Source organism: Talpa occidentalis, unplaced genomic scaffold, assembly GCF_014898055.3.
Source record: "Talpa occidentalis isolate TD23 unplaced genomic scaffold, MPIMG_talOcc4v2.1 talOcc4.12, whole genome shotgun sequence".
Taxonomy (NCBI): Eukaryota; Metazoa; Chordata; class Mammalia; order Eulipotyphla; family Talpidae; genus Talpa; species Talpa occidentalis.
Genome location: NW_023601212.1, coordinates 89,336,368 through 89,352,019, shown reverse-complemented (window position 1 = coordinate 89,352,019; position 15,652 = coordinate 89,336,368). Strand labels below are relative to the sequence as shown.

The following is a 15,652-nucleotide window of genomic DNA, read 5'->3' as shown; positions in this document are numbered from 1 at the left end:
TTTTATGAGATGCGTGGCTGACCATTCATGGTGGGGTATTAATGCCCTATGCCTCATTCAATATTGTATTGAATCCTGAGACTTGTCAAGCATATGGTGTCCTTGAATTTCTCCATCACTTTTTTTTTTTTTAATTTCAGATTTTATGCTGCAGAAATTGCCATCGGTCTGTTCTTCTTACAGAGCAAGGGCATCATTTACCGGTAAGTGAACACGGCTGTACTTCCTGTCTCCTCATCTCCCTCAGCTCCTCCCTTCCCTGTCTCTTTCTTTAACTGCTTTTAAAATTAGAATCCATGGTGGGGGAGGAATCCTCCAGTACTAACTTGGGCATGTGTTCTGCCAGGCAGCATCGCCCACTGCCCTGGCAAAGCCTGGACAGCTCGATCTGGTGGCAGGAGATCTCGGACCACCAGTGATGGTTCAGAGCCTGCGGCTGGAGACCGTCTGTTCTGGGAGGAGGAGGCTCACCGTGGGGGCCCAGCACTTCTTTCTCTTGCCTGTGGACCCCACATTTGGGGAGTAAGCAAAGACTCTGGCAGAATGTGATGGATCAGATTATTATGAAACAAATGTATTTTTTTCCTTGTTTCTATGTAACTACAATTTAGAAATGGATCTCTGAGTAGCTTTCCCTGAAAGACAGGATTAAGTTCAAAACTTGGCATTTGCCTGTTTTTGGAGGAGCAAGTGTATGATCATAGCTGTATGAGTCATACCATTTTATATTTCATGCAAAACAGACTGTTGAGCCCAAGGCTGCTATTTGTCAGCGAGTCCAGGGTGTACAAGTCTCCTTATACCACATGGAAGCAAATGGCATAGAGAGTGCAGACTTGGGTTGGTTTATTATGCAAGAGAGGCTGGCAGGGGCAAAGTACCAAAAGGGTACTCAGCTTAGGTGAGAGTCTATTTAAATGATCCCAAAGAGTGATCATTAAAGTGATCATTTTGTGATCACTTTCACAAAATGAAAGTCCTTTCATTCATTCATTTGGCAAACATTTATCAAAAGCCTACCATTAGCTAGGCGTTTTTTCAGGTGGTAGGATACAGCAATGAAGGAAACAGGTGACCCCTGCCTCCATACACTTCCTCTCCACCCTCTCCTCCTACTCCCACCCCTGCTCCCATGGAACTTATATTCTAGGGGTGGGAGACAAATATGTACATCACAAAGATACAGCCTCCCAAGTAGTGATAAGGGCTATGGGGGAAACCAAGAGAGAACTGGTGTGTGCTGGGTGGGGGTGGGGTACCTGTCTGCCATAGAGAACACGGTAATGATGTGGGACTAAAGAGTTAGAGTGACCCTAGAGTCCTGAGCCTCTTGTTGTGGGAATGAAAGCCATAAAGAGATTAATCCTTGTGATCTAAAGCAAATAGTGCAGGTGAGGCTAGGGGTGTTAGGCGGGGTGGAGGGATGAAAGTTGGAGGCCTCGCTAAAAGCCTCCGGAGCACTAGGACTTGTTTTTCCCTTGATATAGTAATAATAAATCTAGCGGAGGAGATACGCTCTTATCTGAGTATGGAGAGCCTCCACCCTTCATATTTACTCCTGGCAATGGATAGTGGGATGAAGGTCAGGAAGAAGAGTTTTACTTTGGACATGAGTGATCACAATGAGGAAACAGAAACAGAGAATAATAATTCAAGCTTTAAATAGTATAACCATCATGCCCATGCATGGCCTGGGTAAACAGACATCACTACCTGAACAGGTGTCTCTGTAGGTACTTGAGACAGGACCTGTGAATCCTCTAATTCCCCCAGATTCCTCCTGACTGTCATAATGGGAAGCACTTTGTTGTGCCCCGTGTAATTATGTTGTTGGAAGGTACACATTATCTTCCTTATGACATGACCCCTAAATCCAAGCCAATGACTTCAGCTAGTGCTTAACCAAAGAAAGAGGGATCACGATTAATTGTTCACACTACGTGATTTTCACCTTAAGCACTGTCACTAGAATCTAACTCCCGTACTGGCTGGGTCTCCACTGGAATAGAACCAGCCCCTCAGGGCTGCTGAGAAAATTAAACATGGGACTGAGAGTTTATTGAAGGAAAATCCACTCCCAGGGGAGGGTCCAGGAGAGGAAGTAGAGCCCTTATCAACTGGGTTGGGATTCAGGGGTAGGTTTCCAGTCTAGCAGAGAACTGAATTGGGATCTGGGATCCATGGACCAAGGTCTTTGGCCAATCAGGTCATAAAATCCCCAGGTTAGCATTTCAGGTACTAATCCCATGTCTAACTCCAACATTCTTCGCCCCCCTGACTACACATCCTCCCATTCATATCTTCCACTTCTCATGTATGCTTTTTTGGGGATATGTATCACTCTTTCAAGCCATTTGGCATCTGGACTTTTATTTGTGTGTGGGAACTGATTTCATCTTCAACTATATAGACTGAAAATGCCAGATATGTTCACAGTCTCCCTGTAGCAAAGACAGGCACACAACCCAGGCTCTAACACTCCTACCCTCCCTCAAGACTCATATCAGAAGTTTGTGACCAAGAAAGCAGAGATACAGAATCCAGACTGGCCCTAGCAATCTCTCACCTCTAGTTTCCAGAGGTGAGAGAAGCATTTCTTATCAACAGTTTCAGAACCCAGCATTAAAGATTCATGGAACAAGGGCAATGTCTGTCCCCTGTAGGGACATTAGGCATCTTCACCAGACCAGATCTGCATTACAATCAGGCATTGTTCCAGACTCTGTATTCTCCAAATCTGTCTCTAAATCTCTCAATCGAGGTTCTGAATTGTAAGTAACAAAGCCCACTTCGACTATTTCACCCTAAATTACATGACAGAAGATGAATGGTTTTATGATTTTATAGAGATTGCCTTTATGGTGGTAAAGCCTTTTCATTTAAATCTCCAGTTAAATGGACAGTTTTTAAGTAAAGAGAATGAGGAATTATGTTAGGCTTGGCCTCTCTGAGGACCATGATTGGGGATGTTGGGAGCAGAGAAGAAAAAAAAAAATCCTTCTTAGTGTCTGATTTATGGATCACCACTCTGGAATGTGTGTTGATTTTTCTATTGAAAGATTTCTGAAAATGAAAACAATTGCCCCAGCCCCCTTTTGAAGCAGAAGTGAGTGTTATGACATCAAACAAAAGAATGCAGGGGGCTGTCACACACTACTATTTGACAGTGACTGGGGTGTCCTCCAGCCACAAGATCTGCTGTGTCTGAGCACCTGCAGCTTCTTATCTTTAACAGAGGAAGGTTTTATCACTTCCCTGGTTGCCCCAGCTGCCTGTTTGGGAGCATGCAAGCAATCTGGGGGGGGAATGTTGTGTGTGTCTAGGTGAAGCAACTTGCTGCAAAGTCCAGTTTTTCTGGGTTCTAAGTTGGCATTCAAAGACCACCAGAGCCTGTAGATGGGCATGAGGGATGGTACCATGGACAGCGCCAAGGACATGGCATGCTGCTCTGGGTAAACCAGGTGCCCCACCTTGGATGAAGGGACCTCACAGACACAGTGGGAGATGCCAGAACAATTTTTTCAGGTTGTAATAATATACTAACTTTAAAAAGGCAGGTTTGTGGTGTTTTTTTTTTTTTTAATTGATGTAAAAGAGAAGTTCAGGGGATAGATCTAACTTTAGGCTTGGGTGGACTCAGGATTTAAAACGATATTATGAGACTTCATTTTCTACCCTCCCTCTCGACATTGCTTTATCTAGACTAGCTCCCTTTCCTCCACCTGGTGACACCTGGCACTTCTAAACCTTCATTCTACCATGGAGCAATCCCAATGTAAGAAGAGCTCACCTCTCTCCTGAAGGCACTAGCAAAAGTACCATCAGGGCCATGGTATTTTCAGTGGTAAAGACAGGCCCATGTGACCCTTCTGGGACCCAGCAGTTAGGATCAGCAGCACTCCCCTCATGTGGCTTGAAAGTCAGAGAAAGATGTCCTTCATAGGAATATAGGGAGGCTCTCATCACAAGATGCTAGAGTAGGCAGAAGCCACAGATGACCACCACCCAAAGATGGTCTAATGTAGAGATCTAAATTGAACAACAGATTCCCTTACCTCTAAGAAGAAGTTGAACTTCTATTGAGATTGAGAAAGTCTGGCCCATTGTCACCTCTCCTCACTGGTGTAGAAACACCAAGTGTTGACTTTGGAGTAGGCGTTTAGAGAGGAGGAAAGTGTATTGGAGTGATCAATATGCCGAGAATGTTCAAGTGTTCCCTCAAATAGCACACACTCCTCATCAACACAGATGAAATAAAAGAGTGAAGTACATATCCTTTAGGTTACAGGTTAAGTATCACCTCCATGGAGAGGTCCCTTCTGACACTGTTTACAGAGAACTTCCCCAGTTCCTGTATCTCATCATCCTTTTTTATTTTCTTCTTAGCACCCACCAGAATCTGTACTGATGATGCTTATAGATTTGAGTACTTGTTAATTTTCTTTTTCCCTTTACTGGAATTGAATCTGAACATGAGCAGGAGGCTTGTTTGTCATGTTCATGGTATATTCCTAGCTCCAAGCATGGTGCCTGTCACACAGTGGGTGCACAACCAAGTTTTTTTAACTTAAAGAATCCATGGAAACTCCTGGCTCATGTGCTAGGAGAGCTCTGAACAGTTGGTGTTAAATAAGACTTTCTTGAGCAGTTTTTTCTATGTTATCTTCAGAGAATTTTTTAAGTACAAATTTTGTGAGACCTTTATATTCCTAAGAAATGAAAGGGGTCCTTGAGTTACAGAGGTCGTTTCTTGAAATGGTCCAGGATACAAGGAGCCTCCATGGACATACTACCCTATATTCAGCTTTCTCTCCAGTGATTCTCTCTGGTCAAAGCTGCTGTTTTTCTGTGTCCTCATGAGACTCTCAGCACAGTTGGCTCTGTAGAAAAGAACCCAGAAACCCATGTACCCTTCTCGATCTCCCTGCCAGAGTGTGAGCAACTGGAGGACAAGGCCTGGTTTGGACTCACTGTGTCCCCCCAACACCTAGAACATCCTTTTGCATATAACCAGTGATGCCAGTTGACTTGACAAAAATAACATTTAATGAAACCCCTAAACTCTTACATCCACTGCAGTGACCTAAAACTTGACAACGTGATGCTGGATTCTGAAGGCCACATCAAGATCGCTGATTTCGGCATGTGTAAGGAAAACATCTGGGATGGGGTGACAACCAAGACCTTCTGCGGCACCCCAGACTACATTGCCCCGGAGGTGAGAGCTGGCAGGACCCCTGACCTACACACCCTCCCCTTCACTCCACCCCCCTCCCCCAGATGGCCGTATGAAAGCCTGGGAAAGGTTGGGGAGCGGGGGATACCTGGCAGGCAAACCTCAGGCCAGTCCTTCTTTATACTCAAAATCATTCCTTTCAGATCACACATCCAAATTAACTTAGCACACATCCAGAAGCTCAGGCCCAAAATACATCAAGGTTTGGGAGAAAAGTTAAATAAAACTCAAGAGAACCTTCCACCACTCATCAGTAAAATTCTTTGTCAAGCTGCTATGACTCGTGGCCATATGATTCCTCCCAGTTATGACATTGAAATGTTTGTTAAGGGAGAGACAGAGAGGAAGGCACTGAGAGAGCCTTGCGCTGACACATGACACAGTCCTTGTGCTCCTCAGGATGCTTTGTCCTGTATGAAGACACAAACGGAAGGGTGAGGATTTCATTCTAGAACCTTCCTCTCCTTTGCCAAAGAAACGGTTAGTTGTGGAATGAATTTCCCCTTCACACTGTGGTACAGTGGTTTGGTGCCAGAATATATAGCTTTCCTTTTCTTTTTCCACTTCTGAATTGGTGCTTGAAAATGTGGCATTCTGCAATGTGTTTCTGGATTTTTAAGGAAAGGAACTGAAGGCTTGGTAGAGCATCCTGGAGATGGACATTCTAGAAGTTCTCTTTTCTTGATTCAGCCACTTGCTGTATAATAATGGCAATGGAAGATCCCATGCAACAGAATAATTTGGCACAAAATTTAAATCTGCATACTCTTTTGCCAAAGCAGTGCCTCTTTTAGGAGCCTAGTTTGTAATATACAGGCATGTGCATGCGTGCACATGCGCGATACACACACACACACACACACACACAGAGTGAAAGATGTGTGTTCAAAGTCCTTTCTTCATTGTAGCAGTTATTGAAGAATGAAAACTAGGAGACAACCTCACTGATTCTCAATAAAGCAATGGTTAACTAAAACATTCTGTGTTCATATTAGGAAATACTATGCAGCCTTTAAAAAGATCAGAGCACATATGTCTGTGACTGGAATGGCCACCAGTAAGGGAGTGGGCAGTAGACTAAATTATTTATAGTATGAAATACTTGTAGGCATCAATTTGAAAGAGTGAGTTAGCTATAGATGTACATGTACAAAGATCTACAAGACAAATGGTTAAGAGAAAAAGATCAAAATACAGGAAGGCATAGACTGTATGACTCCACTTATGAAAAATAATGCCAACACACAAGACACTGCTTTATATTTTCTAGGTACATATATGTACATGTAAAAGCATAAAAAACCTGGTGTTTCTGGACTGGTTTGATAACATTGGCCATCTCTGAGGTAAAGGGAAATTTAGCTTAATCTGTAGGCTACTGAAAATTTTCACAAGGTGTAAACCTATTTGTGTATTACTGAAGTGATTAAGAAAAATCTTTTAAAAGAGTAATTCTGTATTAGGACCCAGTGGGCTTTCCCCTTAGTTGATTATCATTTTGTTAATCGGTTGACACCAGGCACAATTCATTAATCTTCCATGAATTCAAGAATCTCGGGTTCACAACTCTTGCTGCACTTTACAGTCCTCAGGGAGCTTTTAAATTGTGGGGTACCTAGGCAGCACCCTAGATCCATCAAGTCAGGATCTTTGCGGGTAGGGCCCAATGTCTGTGGTGTCTGAAAGTTCCTGTGAAGCAGAAGCCCAGAGTAGTTTCTGGTGATGTGAATCTTCCCCCTCCCCTGCCCGGAGGACTGAGCTGCTTCCAGTAATTAACCCCTTCACTTCTGGCAGTTTCTTCCACCTCCCCCAGGCTCTCTTTTCCTTTGTAAAAGGATTAACTTTTTAGGTTGTTGTGAGGGTCAAATAAGACATGAAGTACTTTGAAAGTGTGAAAACACTTGCAATGAGAAGTGTCCTCGTGGAAAGCTTTCCCTTGGGTCCCGGCCTCCAGTTCCTCATTGTCCTCAGAGGGTATTTCTGTACTTAGGGCCGAAGCCTCAGAGGGAAGTGGAGCTGGGCAAGTGGACAGTCACTGTATAGCCAAGTTTATACACGTACATTTCAGGAAAACCCTACAACATTATAAACTGACATGTAAAAACTGATTACGTGAACCAAAAAAACCCCTGATTATGTCAATATACAGACAAGAGCATGGGAAATTTAATTTAATAAAATACTTTATTTAAGGTCCACATATTAAAGTGTTTAAGTTTATGGAAAATACACACAGAGTTGGATATGTACTCATAGAAAAGAATCTAGAAGGAAAGAGACCAAATATTAACCATACTTTTCTTTTGATAAAGGATTATGGGTGATTTTATTTAATTGTATTCTCTTTGTTCACCTATAATTTTCTAAATAAAGCGTCAAAGGGTAATAAGATGTTGCTACATTTGTATTACTTTAAAATTCTAATTATTAAAAAAACAGTTTACCATCTTAGCCATTTCCGAGCACAGGGGGCCATCGCACTGAGTATACTCAAGATGTTGTGTGGATGTTATTAATTTTGTATTGAGAAATGAAGACACCATTTCTTCTAAAAAAAAAAATGCCACCGTCGCTGAATTAAAATGAAAAGAGCACACCATCCTAAGTGCTTTAGAAGACAGATGTTGGCCCCTCTGCAGGTACCTCTGTAAAGGATCTCTGTCATCTCAAGGTAAAGAAATAGCCCAGGTAGACCCTGGGCTCCTGGGTCACTCCGATGGCCCACATCTGGGGCCGACTTAGTCTTTCTTACAACCGACTTACAGCCGACTTAGTCTTTCTTACAACAGGCAGGCGACAGGAAGAATTTTCCCTCCACCCCCACCCACCAGTGACACTCCACTCTTACTGCCACAAGAAGCATGGATTTAGTCTCTGGCCTCAACACGAGCCTGCAGAGCTCCCTGATGGAATGCCTTCTCTTTTCCAGATAATTGCTTATCAGCCCTATGGGAAGTCGGTGGATTGGTGGGCATTTGGAGTCCTGCTATATGAAATGCTGGCCGGGCAGGTAATTGAATATTAAGTGATTTATAAGCTAAGGCCTCCCCCACCCTCATCCTTATAGTTTCTTTTGAAGATAGCTTCTGGTCCTGGCTCATAAATCCTCTGAGCCTCTGACTTTCACCACCCTGGGGTCACCCTAATGCCTTGAGCATTTGCCTCGAAGTGAGCCCGGAGGGTGGGTCTGCTGGCTGGGGCATGGGGGGAGTTTAGGCAGGAGTGCTTCCTCCCCTCCGCTTTTTCTGCCCCACAGGCACCCTTTGAAGGGGAGGATGAAGACGAGCTCTTCCAGTCCATCATGGAGCACAATGTGGCTTATCCAAAGTCCATGTCCAAGGAAGCCGTGGCCATCTGCAAAGGGGTAAGTGAGCCCCGTCAACTCTGGTGGCCAGACTGCCATGTAGCGGGGACCTGCCCCAGGCATCTCACCCAGGGAGAGTAGGGGAGGGAGACTGCCTTCAGCACTCACCCACTTGCTTACCCAGGAGCCCTGGCACAGAGCGGCTGCCTCCCAGAGAAAAGAAAGCTATTTTCTAATATGCACAAAAGCAGCATGGAGGCCTGCCTGCAACAGCCTTTTGCTGCTGGCTGGACTCCAGGCTTGGGCCAGCACAGGGGTAATGCTTACTGAATGAATGAAGGAAGAAGCATAGAGACTTTGCCAAAGAGCTGGAACCCAGGCAAAGGGGCACAAGAGGTCCCCTACTCAGCTCCGCCAGCCTTGCCCAGCTCTGCTCTGTGTGTGCAGCTAATACTAACAGCGTATGATTTTTGTTCTTAGAAAGGATCAAGTAGTATTGGGTTGAAGGGCTTCTCAGATGGGCTGACCCGGTGGTGTCCCTGAGCCCCCCTCTTCCCTCAAGACGCAGTGCATGCACATTTGTACAAGCACAGTGTATGCAAGCTGTGTTTGTGCACAAAGGAGGACTTGCATTTGTGGAGTAAGGATCGCTCATTATGAACCATGTGTTAAGCCCAGGTGTGCTCGCAGGGAGCTGTGTGAGTCCTTGGAGATCAGTGGTCCTCACCTTTGGTGCCCTCAGATGGACCTGAAGTGCTTTTTCAGAATGGGCATCGCTCAGTGTCACCTCCGAGAGGAAGTCTGTATGTCTGTGTTTTGCAAGGGCCTCATGTGGCTGTGCAACATTATCCAAATGTGGTGTCTATTCACCTCTGGTGAGAGTGTGGAAGCAATGCTCTGAGACCCCAGGAAATTAGGCCTGCGCAGCTGCCTCCAGGCTGCCCCACAGTCTGGGTTGCAGGTTGAAGCACTGCCACGCCTACCCAACAGGCACCCACCTGGGCATCTGAAATAAACCAGGGCTGCTGGCCTTGATCCTCGGAGTGTTCGCAGATTTCCCTCTGCCGGTCCGATCTTATCCTTCCTGACTGGTCAGATCCCTATACTGGCTGGCCCTGGTCAGGAGGGAGCTGGGAAACACCAGCAGTTTGGAATAGCTGGGACAAGTCTCAGTGTAGAAACAGCTTGTCACACCTTCTAGAATCCTGCTCTTAGTGAATCACCTACCTTTTGTGTTTCAACTGCAGAGATAAAGCTGAAAATATTCTTGGGGAAAAACACATAGGCATTCATCTCCATCCCTAACACCTTTTTTTTTTTAAGTTTGATGGAAATGTTTACTTAAGAGAGTATTCTTATTCTTCCCCCTACTCCCCCCATACCCCTTGTGCACCCTTGTCCCTTTCCTTCCCCCTCACTGTTGAATTCAGGGCCCTCAGGATGTTTATTGATGTCCACAGGTTTCTGCAAGGCTTTTAGTTATTGTAGGGAAAATTAAATAACAGGTGTTTTTTTCTCCTCCCTGCCACTAGCCTCTGTGGCCACCACCTCTGGCCTTCTTTCCTCCCACGTGTCATCATTACCCACATGTGATGACGTATTATTGTAAAAAAGCTCTTGGGAACACGAATGGGGCACAAATACCTATAAATATGGATGCTCTGGCCGCTGGCCGAGAATGTGGAGATTACAGGAGATCGTGGGGACTGGGAGGCTTGGTTGCTGCTTGCCTCCCAGCCTCCCAGCTTCCAGACTCTCTGCCTCCCAGCCTCCCTGCCTCTGAACTTCCCTGCTTTCCTGCCTCCCAACCTCCCTGCCTCTGAGCCTTCCTGCCCCCCAGCCTCTCTGCCTCCCAGCCTCTCTGCCTCCGAGCCTCCCTGCCTCCCAGCCCCCCTGCCACTCTGCCTCCCTGCTTGCTGGTCTGCCTGTGTCTGGTCCCCTGCTTCAGCATTCAAGGCTTGTCAAATCTACCTAAGTCTCCAAGATTCCTTTTTCATTTGCCCGAATCAACAGTGAGCCTGCCCACCCTGCGTCTGGCTTGCCCCCACAGTTATCAAATTGTCTGCTATGGGGCCTCCCCTGGTGGCGCAGGTGGTTGAGCTGCCGCGCTGTGAAGCTGTCCGCAGCTTCTGTAGCGCCGGTTCGATTCCCGGCCACCAGCCACCGGCGAGGGTTCCACATGGCGAGGCAGACCTCTCCTGTTGTGCCCGCTGCTCCCCTCGGCAGTGTATTTCGTCAGTCTGCCTGTTCTGTTCCCCGTTCTGTCTCTGGTGAATCCTCTCAGCCTCCCGCACATCTGGCCTGTACCCCGGTTCTTGCATAAATTAATAAATTTTTTAAAAAAATTGTCTGCTATGTAAATGTCCAGTATTTGAGACATTTCATAGGCCTTTTGAATATCTAACATCTTAAAGTGAACTGGTTGAAAATACTTTGAGGGGATGAGGCAGGGAGAGGGGAAATTAGGAAGAGAGTGGAGACCCCAAGGTTCATTAGGAGCTAAGCAAGGCCCTTGAAAAAAAGAGGATAAAAGGAGGGTCTGATCAGATCCTTGTGGATATCATATGGGGGTTGAGGGAGAGGGAGGAGGTTTTCGACTGCTTAATAATTGCCAATATTGAAAGATCAGGGAATTTCCCATAAACATTCGGCTTTCCAGTTTCTCTTGAAAAATCCAGCCTCACAGTGATGGTCTGTCATCCTTGCAAAGTGTCAGTGAGCTGGGTTAGCAGTCCCCTTTAGATAGGGCATGCCCTCCCCAGTTTGTAAATACCCCATCTCTGTTCAAATCCTAGTCCCGGCACTGTGCCCTATGACAGCGGGGAATTTGTCCAACCTCATCTGTAGATTGGGGATAATGATAGTACTACATATAGGGTTCTTTGGGGAGTAAATGAGTTAATACATGCAAATCACTTACAACAGAGCCTGGCGCTCTGCTCCAAAACCCTTGGACTATTATTATTTCTATTACTAATGCTGGCACTACTATGTTGCACACCAGGCTCCTCTTGGCATTTAAGTTTGCAGCCCCCAAGATAGGAATTTTCAAAGGATGGGGATTTGGGAAATCAAGACCCTTACAAATCTGGACCCGTCCTCTACCTTAGCACATGGTCTTTGCATCTCCTGACTCCTGTTTCTTTTGTCTCTGAAAATGGAGTGACAATAATGCTCATTGAGCAGAGTTTCTGAGAGCTTTAAATAAGGTGACATAAGACAAAACTCATTGCATGGTGTTGGCACATAGTAGGTCCTCCATGCATGCTCAAGATCCCCCCTTCACAACTCCGCCCTGCTGGACAGCTGAGGCCTCTAAGTGGGTCATGGAGGAAAGGGGATTTTTCCAGGTCAGCTGCATTCAGCTTCAGCTCCAATTAGCAGTTTCCCCAGTAGAGCAGGTTTCTGTTAATTTAGAACCCATAACCTTCAGGATTAACGGGGGTGACTTTCTGACCATTGGGGTGGGATCTTTCTGAATTGAGTGGGCCAGAGTCCAGCAAGTGCACTTTCTTCAAGGTCGATGCTCCAAAGAAGAAGTGACGCTCAAATCCACAGCCAAATCCTGCCTCTTGAACCTTGGGCCCCGGGGATGGTCTGGGGGTGATCAGAGGGGAACAGTGATGAGATGCAGCTGCTTGCGTGGCCCCAGGCACGTCCGCGAGGAGTGTGGACACTGGACAGAGAGGCGCATCAGTGCTGGATGTATCTGCAGTGACTTTTTGTCATTGGGCACTTCCTGCTTACACTGCAACTGAGCTCGGCTTTTGACAGCGATCTCCTGTCAGCTGAAAGGTCCTTTATGTATTCATCCCTCTGAAGACCCTATTTTGTACCAAAAAAATTACTGTAACTGCTCAGATTGCCACTCCACTCTGAACAAACTTAAAGCAGAGGGAAGCTCACGTTGCCCACACACTGGGGGAAAAGCAAGCAGAGGCTGATGGAGACTCCTGGCTGGGGCAGCCAGGGCTCTCGGGTCAGGCCGTGTTCAGTGCACAGCTCTGCTACTTCGCTGTGTGACCTTGGGCAAATGCCTACTCTAGGCCCAGTTTCTTCATCTAGATAAAGAAAAATAGTGACTGAGGCTTCAAAGTCTTGTCACCTGGAGGAAAGAGTCCTGTGCCTTTAGCACAGAGCCAGGCATGTTGGAGGTGTTCAGTACCCGAAAACCACCCTTGATATTGGCAGCAGGGCTCACCAAGACCTTCTAGCCCTTTCTTTCCTCTCATTTCTTCTTTCCTCCCTTTCTTAGTCCTACTCAGATGTCAAGGTTTGGCCCAATTTGTTTGCCCTCTGTAAAACTTTTCTGGCCAAACCAATCCACAATGATTCCTGGGGATCCCACTTGCAAAGAGTTTTCTCATTTGTCTTAAAAGCCCATGATTTGGAGTTAGGCAGAGGAGCTGTCACTTGCTATCTCAAGTCCTTGCTCGTTGCTTAACCTCTCTGATAACTTCCTCGTCCTGGGCAAAAATCTGAGAACCTTGACATCAAGGTTACTTGGTGTCAGGTCAACTCAGGGAAGCTTCTTGGGTTTGTATGTTCCAGTTTCTTGTTTCCTCTTTTGAGTCCTTCTTATTGGTCTTCACCCCCCCCCACCAAAAAAAAATTGCCAAGTCCTCCATCTTTACTCTCTGTGCACTCACTGAAGTCTTGAGATCAGAGATATTTTCATGCTGCTTCAGATTCATTTACAAGAGGAAGCCTGTCTGGTTTTTCATCTTGGAGCATCTATTCATCTTGTTATTTAGCCCTGGCTCAGAGACCCAAAGATAGAGGGCTTGATAATTAAGTAATTTAAATGGAACACCAAAGAAGCCTCAGCGGAGTTTAGTATAATGTGTGATACAAGGGAAATGAGCTGGGCTAGGTTTTGACTATTTAATGAGATTTCAGAAAGTAATTACTTGAAACTTGGGTCCATTTGACTAATATTTTTTCTTCTGTTTTGTCATTTTCACAAGTGCTTTACTGAGGAATGCAAATACTACGTGAATCAATGTGGCCTTTGCCTTGGTCAAACTCCAGTCTCCTTGTGGTGGGAGGGAGGGTATTTAGAGATGTTGAAACTGTTCTCATTAAATGCACCAGTAATTGCATAAAACATATTCTTCAATAAGAAGGTGTCACGTGGCATTTCTAACTTGGAGTTCAGGGCCACATTCAGGCTTATGTCTGACCCTTCCCATAAGGAGTACTCCGGGATGAGTAGCAGCAGGTGTTGTCAGGTCCTCCCATTATAAAGATTTGGCTAGGAAATTATTGCTGGGCTGGCTGGCAAAAAAATAAAAATTAGCTGAGACTCTGCCTTGTGCTTTCTTCATTCAGGAAGTCATCCCTCAAAGTGTCTCTGCTCCTCTTCTTGAAGTGCATTAATTCAATATTTCTCTTTCTCTTGAAGCTGATGACCAAACACCCGGGCAAACGCCTGGGCTGTGGACCTGAAGGCGAACGTGACATCAAAGAGCATGCATTTTTCCGGTATATTGATTGGGAGAAACTTGAACGCAAGGAGATTCAGCCCCCGTATAAGCCAAAAGCTGTAAGTAGCCTGTTCCCTGCGGTTGTTGGGTCCACACACGTAACCCACTCATTTCCCTCTCACACTCTGAATGTTCCCTAAGGGACAGGCATCGGTGCCTCTACTTGAATAAGTCTCCAGGTGCTCACAGTTTTGCCCAAAGTCACCGGGAATAAAAATGGAGACGTCCATTCATATAGCCCAGCTCCTACAAAGTGGGGAAGATGATGGCTGTCAAGTCCCTGTTCTGTCGATTCAGTCACGGTAACAGTCTTAGCTGGCATTTTTTGAGAATGGTTCTTTGGCGAATAGGATTGGATCTGGATTTGAGTCCAGATCCATTTTTGGACCGTGGTAAAGAATCTAATTTTGCTGTCGCTCTTTCCTCTGTTCGACTGTGTTGTCTTCTCTTCATACTGGCATCAAAGATCATGTTGTTTATGTCAATGGTATTTAAATTTAATTCTGAAACACACTGCATTGGAGTCGGTAAGTAAGACAGGTCTACCAGCCGGCTCCCACCCAAGGCGAAACAACAGAAACTGAGGCGCTCGGGGACTCCTGCAGGCTCTGGGGAGCCAGTGCTTTGAGATGGTTTCTGTAATGTAAGAATACGTCTCGCACTTCGTACTGCTATGCACACATGGGGGCTTTTCAGCCCCACAGGCTCAGCAGGGAGTGCCTGTCAGCACTGGGGAGAGTTTGCACCTGAATTAATCAGAACTGTGATTCTGTTAGGAGGATATTTCTTTGTGAGATTAAGCAGAGCAGAGACCTGGTGGCTTTATTATGGGTTATAAAACCACCGGCTGAGCTGAAAAGTAAGCCTGAACATTGTCATTGAAACCTAAAATGTAAGGGTCTCTGATGTTCAGGTGAAGCAAATGGTGATTATTGTAGTTGCTTTTGATAGTATTAATTTCTTGATCACTTATTATGTGCCAGGCCCCATCTTAAGCATTTCACATGTAGCAGCTAATCACATCCTCACCACACCCAATGGATGCAGTGCTGCTATCCTTAGTCCAAGGTCACTCAGTTGGTATGTGATGAACCCTCTTTCCCTCTGGACCCTTCCTGGTGTTAGGAAGCCAGATCTGGCAGAGGCAGCCAATTCCACTGCGTGGCCCTCTTAATTATTGCAAACTTATATTTTGACAGTCCGTCAACTTTCCCAAACTGGCATCGCTGTGTCCAGTCCAGCCGTCCAGCCTCTTTCTCTGTAGAGTGTCCTTCAGACACTTGCAGATGCTGGTCTAATGTTCCTAATCCTGTGATTTCCAGGATAAACATCCCCACCACCACCAGCAAGCAGGTGCTTATTGTCCTCCAGGTAATCAACACTCACCTTAAAATACACTAAAGTGTAAGGGTTGAGCAGTCTTCCTAAGAGTATCTGAGCTCAGTGGATATAGCGGGTCCAGCAATCTCTTGATTCTAGAGCTGGTAAACTTGGACGATTCAGTTCCCCTTCCTGCTCTCTATTTCATCCTTTGCAATGAAATAGAGTCAGAGTAATTATCATAGCAATTAGCAATAAATAATTCCATCAGAGGGTTGTTATGATGCATAAAGCATTGATATGTGC

At 45.6% G+C, this 15,652-nt stretch overlaps 1 protein-coding gene across 3 annotated transcripts in view; it reads left to right on the top strand.

Moving 5' to 3' along the window:
- The window catches only part of PRKCB (protein kinase C beta), a 283,543-nt gene that overhangs the window by 242,616 nt on the left and 25,275 nt on the right, over positions 1–15,652 (top strand). For all 3 annotated transcript variants that reach the window (XM_054693796.1, XM_054693795.1, XM_037507406.2), the window contains 5 exons: positions 141–203; positions 5,080–5,218; positions 8,166–8,246; positions 8,493–8,600; positions 13,945–14,085. In XM_054693796.1, the coding sequence (XP_054549771.1) occupies positions 141–203; positions 5,080–5,218; positions 8,166–8,246; positions 8,493–8,600; positions 13,945–14,085 (532 nt within the window). The remainder of the gene's footprint in view (positions 1–140; positions 204–5,079; positions 5,219–8,165; positions 8,247–8,492; positions 8,601–13,944; positions 14,086–15,652) is intronic.